The sequence below is a fragment of the Cryptomeria japonica genome, chromosome 5 (genome assembly GCF_030272615.1).
Source record: "Cryptomeria japonica chromosome 5, Sugi_1.0, whole genome shotgun sequence".
In the NCBI taxonomy this organism is placed as follows: Eukaryota; Viridiplantae; Streptophyta; class Pinopsida; order Cupressales; family Cupressaceae; genus Cryptomeria; species Cryptomeria japonica.
In genome coordinates, this window is record NC_081409.1 from 207,438,630 (window position 1) to 207,445,283 (window position 6,654).

Consider the following 6,654-nt stretch of genomic DNA (forward strand, 5'->3'; position numbering starts at 1 on the left):
CATTTGTCAAATGGTCGATATGATTTGATCATGTTTCTATATACAAGAATTTTTTGCTTTTAGTTGCAAACCAAAAAGGCCATTCAAATGAGTTTATATGTCACCAATGCAACGAATAAAATCAACTTGTTCTATAGCACCTTTTGCAATGACTGTCCCTTTTGTATTTGTATTACTCCACAAATTCAACCACTAATGCAATGCTTCTAGTTGTACCATTATTAACTAAATGTTTGACATTTCCATTTGGAATGAGCTTTCACCATTTATAAAGCTATCCAATGCTAACAAATGGAGCATAAGGGTATCAAATGTGGTATGCTAGCCCCCTTTTTTAAGTAGGAACTTAACAAGCACACAAATCTTCAAGTTCACATATCATATTTAAAAAAAATATTATTATGTTCTAATTAGAAAATGGTTATATTGAATTTCAAAGGAAACCAAACATGATATATAGATGATTAAGTATGGGGAAGTTGTTATGGACAAATATATTTTTTAATGAAAGAATTAATATTTGATGGTACCTTATTTATATTTTTCTGCTATACATGTCAATAATCTAACCATAGAGGAAATTGAAATTAATGCCACCCTCTAGGAATCTAAATACCAATTTTCTATAAGTTTAGAGATGGAGGAGGTTACTGACCATGTATGGGAGAAGCAGTCCTTATGACATGAGGAAGGTCGAAATTGATGCCATGAATGTGGGGATATTCTGCAACTATTACAGATAGTGCAGACCCTACCCCTCCTGCAACATCCACCACACTCTTCAAACTCTTAAACCCATCATAAATCTTCACCACATGAGCCATTAAAGGGCCAGTATTAGTAGCCATGCCCTCATTGAAAATCCTGTTTGCTTCGGGATTATGGCTGTTGTATTCAAATAAGCCCATGCCATTGGCTTTGGTGAATGCATGGCAGCCTTCTATGACAGAGTCATGAAGATGTTGATAACCATCTACTATGCACTTTAGATTAATGGTCAAGACAGTGGGTGCACAGGATTGTTGGGCATCATTTTTCACCAGCAACTTAGAGATGCTGGTGAGGCCATATTTGAATTGGGGAGTGCCACCATAATCTATTGTGGTCTCTTCTGTGAAGACACTAATGGAAGCCAGAAGCCTCATGATTCTAAACAGGTAGTCGGTATGGGCAGGTTTGTTGGTGGAAGAAGAAATATGTGATGCAATTTGGTCCACAGAGAGGGGATTCTGACTACCATGGATGGCAATAATGTCAGGAATATTAAGCAAAACAGCAGCTCGAAGGGCCATGGGCTTGGCTGCTGAAAGAATGATTTCATAGAGTTCGAGATGTGCTTCCATCGAAGACTTTGATGAAGCCATAGTTGTCTCATCTATTACAAACTTTGTCAATTTCTAGAAAAGTCATGGACACTGAAACGTGGAACAACATTGAAATGTTGCCTATAATAAAATATCAAATTGTATATAATAATTACAGTAAACTGTTTAGCAATTCTAAAACGTGAGTGAAACTTTTTAAATATTTAATGTTTAAATATATTGTAAAATATTACTGTAAACTACTTTTTATCTTTTTAATATGTTAAAAGTCATTGCAGTGTCTTGGAAAATATAAAAGGAGCAAAACGTGGTTTAGCAGACTGGAGTGACTCTGAGGAAGCCATAGTTGTCTCATCAGCTACAGACTCTCAATTTGAGACGCCTCGCCAACTTGTGCAGTGCGGGCCACTTCCTCATTTTCCTTTTCCATGCTTATCATCCTTTTTTCATGTCTCCAAGTTCTTATGATATATTGCTTTAGTATTTATATATATGATGTGAAATGACAGTTCAATTTTCCTCCTAATGATTTCTTTGCCCATTTCAGCATGTGGGTACCAGCAGGCTTAGCAATTTTTTAACTGAACTACCGAAAGTGGCTCAAATTTCATTTCAAATATACTACCTAAAGTGATTATATAACATATTTTAAAGAAGTAAAATGTGTTTGTGACCTTTTTTTTGTTGTGTAAAATACTGTAAATAGTTATATTAAAATATTCTTTTTGAAATTGAGATTTTTCATATATATATATGTCTATCATTTTTGCAAACGTGGGATGATGTATTTGTCACATTCTCGTTAGAGAAAATATATAAATAAAATAACAGTCAAAACCAAGTAGCTACATTATAAGCCTACTGGGCAGACATTAATGGGTGTATGGTGCCAGCATGGGCACCACATGATGGTATGGGACTCCATAACCATTTCCAGCATTCCTCTAGCTTGCGCAATAAGGATAGGTTTCAAACAGATTATGGAGGACCACGATAAAAGCTTAAGGATGTAGAAATTTCATAGTATAGAGGTAAAAGGGCACAAAAAAGAGGAGGGTATGAATGGCCATCAAACCGTTCATGAGGGTAAAGGGATTGTAGATATGGGAAGGTGATGAAGGCAAAAGGAATGGGGAGAGAGATAGAGGGGGCGTTGGTAGAAAAAGTTGAGTAGGTAGTGTGTGAATTAAAGAGTTCAGTACAACTCCAAATTTGTTTAGCGTTTAGGAGCTACAAAATGTTGCAAATAGATTTGTATTCATCAATTTGTTTTCAATTTTTGAGTTTCCATTTTTTTTAAAAAAAATTTTCAAAAGTAATCATCAAATTTATTAGAAGAAAATATTGTTAGTCTTCATTTTGTATTTGAGATTTTATTTGATTTGTCCATTTCCGACTGATTGGAAAAATAGTGTTGCAATCATTGTGTATTTGCATTTTATATTTCTAAGCTGGTATTAGAGCTATTTGGCCCTAAATCCTTGTGAGTTGTGGAATTTTTTTTCGGGTATTGAGTTTTATTGTCTAGGAGACATGGCTAGAGATGAAGGAAAGAGTTGGTAGTAGCCACCGTCCTTTTATGGACAAAGTTATAATGTTTGGGAAAATAAGCTGAAGATCATCATGGTTGCAAACGATTTGTGGGAGCTTGTGGTCAATGGGTTTGTGGATACAACTGACCTAGCTCAATTTGCAACCCTCACAAACCACCAGAAGACCTAGCTGAGAGAAACAAGGATGAAAGATGCAAAGGCCTTAAGTCTGATTGAAGTAGTCTTGATAGAAACCATTTTCCCTATAATAGTAGTAGCTAAATATACCAAAAAAGCTTATAAAATCCTTCAAACAAGTTACAAGGGAATTGGCAAAGTCAGTTTGGTGAAGCTCCAAATGCTTCGCATTGATTTTGAGACTCTTCAAATGAAGGATATTGAGTCTATTTCAGACTTCCAAATTAGAGTCTCTAGTTTATTGAACTAGTTGAAGACAAATGGAGAAACCATGGAGGAACAAAGGATTGTGAAGAAGATCCTCAGTAGTTTGCCCTCTATATTTGATGCAATAGTGATTGCCATTGAAGAGGCTAATGAAATCTCTACATTGATGGTGGATGAGTTAATTGGCTCTCTTCAAAGCCATTAGCAATGCCTAAATAGGTCTACTACATCTTTTCAAGAGCAAGATTTCAAAGCTTAGACCAATGCAAGAGGAAGGGGGAAAATAAACAATGTTGTTAGGAGCTCAAGAGGAAGAGGTCGTGGAAACTCTGAGCAAGGAAGTGCTGGAGGAGATAGCTCAAGATGAGTTCAAAGCTATGAGGGAGTGAGAAGCTCTCAAACTGGCTCCAAGCAAGACAAGAAGAACAATAGTTAGAATCAGAGATATGACAAAAGCAATGACAAATACTATTATTATTATAAGTTTGGTCATTATGCTAGTGAGTGATAAGAGAAGCACAATAATCATCCAAGCAAAGTACAAATGTAGCTGATGTGAATGTGGATAAAGGTAATCAGTCCACAACCTTCATCATGTGCAACATTGGTGAAGAAGATAGCCCTAAGGTTTGGTATTTGGACAACGACTATAGTAACCATATGAGTGGTAGTGAAAGTTTATTTATTTTTCATTAATAAAAATTTAAAGTCTAAAATTAAGATGGGGAACAATATAATAGTTTCAATTGTGGGCAAAGGATCTATTATGATTTGCACCAAACAAGCTGACAAGAAAGAAATAGAAAATGTTTATTTTACCCCAGGTATTAAGCACAACTTGATGGGTGTTGGATAGCTAATCCAAAATGGATACAAATTATTGATGGAGAAGGGTGAATGTGTCATTTTTGACAAAAATGGGAGTAAGAAAGTTATTGTAGTAGTTCAAATGATAAAAAATCTAGCTTACCGGGTTCGCCCCTAGACACCCCTGGTACTGGTCCAGTTCGGTTCGGATCTGGTCTTGCCTTGGTTTGAATATCTCAGAGGTGGTTCAACCTGGCTCGAACCCGGGAGGACTAAGATCGAATCCGATCGAACCCAGGTTGAACCCGAGCGACCTAAAAAGCAATATTTTATGCAATTTTTTTTTTTTTTTTGGAATCCACTAGGTAAAAAGTGAATTTTATACCTTAAAAGTGACTTTTAAAACATAATATTGGTTCATTTCTCCTCATTTGTGTTGCAAACAAAATTTTTTTGACAATAGGTTGAAGAAATGGTGAACAAAGTTTGGCTTCCAAGATCAAATAGGAGGAGTTGAAGACTGATTTTTGAAGCTTCAACAAGTGTTGCAGCATCATTTCCATACATTTGCAAGATCCCATTGGCTACAAGAGGTAGGTTTTTTAACATGTTTTTCCAACTATTTTTGTTTCACAAATTGTCAAACATGAAACATTAATTATTTTTCATTATGTTGTTATTGTTTTTTAATATGTTTATGTTATTTCTTGCCATAGGAACTAGAATGCCATCTACCTCCTCCCCCATTGGCAATGAACAAACAATTATAAAACAAAGAAATAATCCAAATTCTCCCTTATGGAAGCATGTTGACATTATAAAACCACTTCCAAGAGCTGGGGGATTCCGTTGGAGATGCCAAGGATGTGGTATTGAACGTAATAGTTCATATTATTGGGTGGTAGGCCATTTGTGTGGAATAAAAGGAAGAGGCATCAAAAAATGCCTTGAAAATGATGGTAAACCTATACAAGATGAGACAATGATGAAATATATTAGAGAGCATGAGGAGGCAGAAGAGAGAGAAGCTCATAGATTTAATCAAACCACACCAAAGAAAACAAGGGGAATGAAAGCCCCATCTAATCCCGATGTTGTAGTAGAAGACACCCCTTCTTTTCCACAAATGAACCTGAAAGTGAACCACCCTTGACATGCAAAAGAACAAAGGGACCTTTAGAAACAACATTTCAAAATGAGAGTTGGGACATTGCTAACCAAGATGTAGCAAGGTGCATATATGTAAATGGTTTGGCTTTCAATGTTGTTCGCTCCCCATATTGGAAGCAAATGTTGAAAAGTGTTAATGAAGCTCCAAGAGGGTATAAGGGCACATGTTATGAGAAGGTATGTGGAACATTATTGGAGAAAGAGGTGAAGAGATTTGAAGATGCATTGAAACCCATAAGGGATTCATGGGCTAAGATAGGTGTATCAATTGTTTCAGATGGGTGGAAATATTCTAAAATCATCCCTTGATCAATGTCATAGTTGTGTCCCTTAAAGGGGCAATGTTTTTGAAAGTTGTGGATTGTGAGGGCCAATTAAAATATGGCCAATTTATTGCATATATTCTCATCTCCGCCATTGAGTCAGTGGGACTCCGCAATGTTGTCCAAGTCATAACGAACAATGCAAAAAAATTGTAGAGTTGTTGGTTTGTTGGTTGAGGAATGCTATGATCACATCTTTTGGACACCTTGTGCGATACATTCACTCAATCTTATGCTACAAAGGATTAGAGATGTGTATGCAGAGGCTGAGGACATCCAAATGTTCATCATAAACCACCACATGTCTCAAGGGATTTTTAGATCCTTTTCAAATTTGGAGCTATTGAAGGTAAGTGAAATAGTAATTTAATTTTACATTTTCTCATTTTTTTAATTTTCAATGTTCATACACTAATACATTTGGCCTAAAATTCTGATGAAGGTTTATGACGGAGAAGGCATATTGTGACCAAATTTGTTTTTTTTTTGAAAAAATGTCTGCATTCGTCAGAATTCCGATGATAATTTAACATTTTATTTTTGCAGAGAAGGAATTGGCAATGAAATTTGTGTTTTTTTTGAAAAAGTGCTTGCGTTCGTCGAAATTCTGACAACAGCTAGCATTACTTAAAAAAAATAATAAAAAACCAAGTCATTTGATAAACATTAATCCTGCCTCTTCGTCCCGTCGACCTCTACCATATTCACAAAAAATTGGGCATTACAAGGAGGGAAACGATTCTAGATTGCGGTGCCACCAAGATTCGGTTGAAGAAAGGTAGGGTAATCAACCAATTCATTCATAGGATGTTTTCTTGAAGAAAAAATTGTTATGTTTGTGACAATGTGTCGAATTTGCTTTATGTAGTGATGAAATTGTTTGAATTTTACATAGGAGGTTGCATTTGTGTTGGTTGATGATCAAGTTTTATCTTTATTATAATGAATTTTCTTGCTCATAATTTTTTTTCCCTATCTCATATTCATTGTCTGGTAGAAAAATAGATAAATAAGATTGATTTGGATGGTTGAGCAAATGAAATGATCAATTATCCTCTTTATAGGCATAACCTCTTAGGGAAGACCCTAATT

General features: G+C 35.5%; 1 protein-coding gene across 1 annotated transcript; it reads right to left on the bottom strand.

Annotated features, from left to right (window-relative positions):
• Positions 1-647: 647 nt before the first annotated feature.
• On the bottom strand, positions 648-1,364 carry LOC131875811 (caffeic acid 3-O-methyltransferase-like). Its single transcript, XM_059220490.1, has one exon. It carries the CDS (start codon positions 1,362-1,364, stop codon positions 648-650), a length of 717 nt encoding a protein of 238 aa, XP_059076473.1.
• Between the last annotated feature and the right edge of the window lie 5,290 nt (positions 1,365-6,654).

Bases quoted from the DNA above. Each gene is read 5' to 3' on its own strand.
- LOC131875811 (XM_059220490.1), bottom strand. From the start codon at position 1,364: ATGGCTTCATCAAAGTCTTCGATGGAAGCACATCTCGAACTCTATGAA.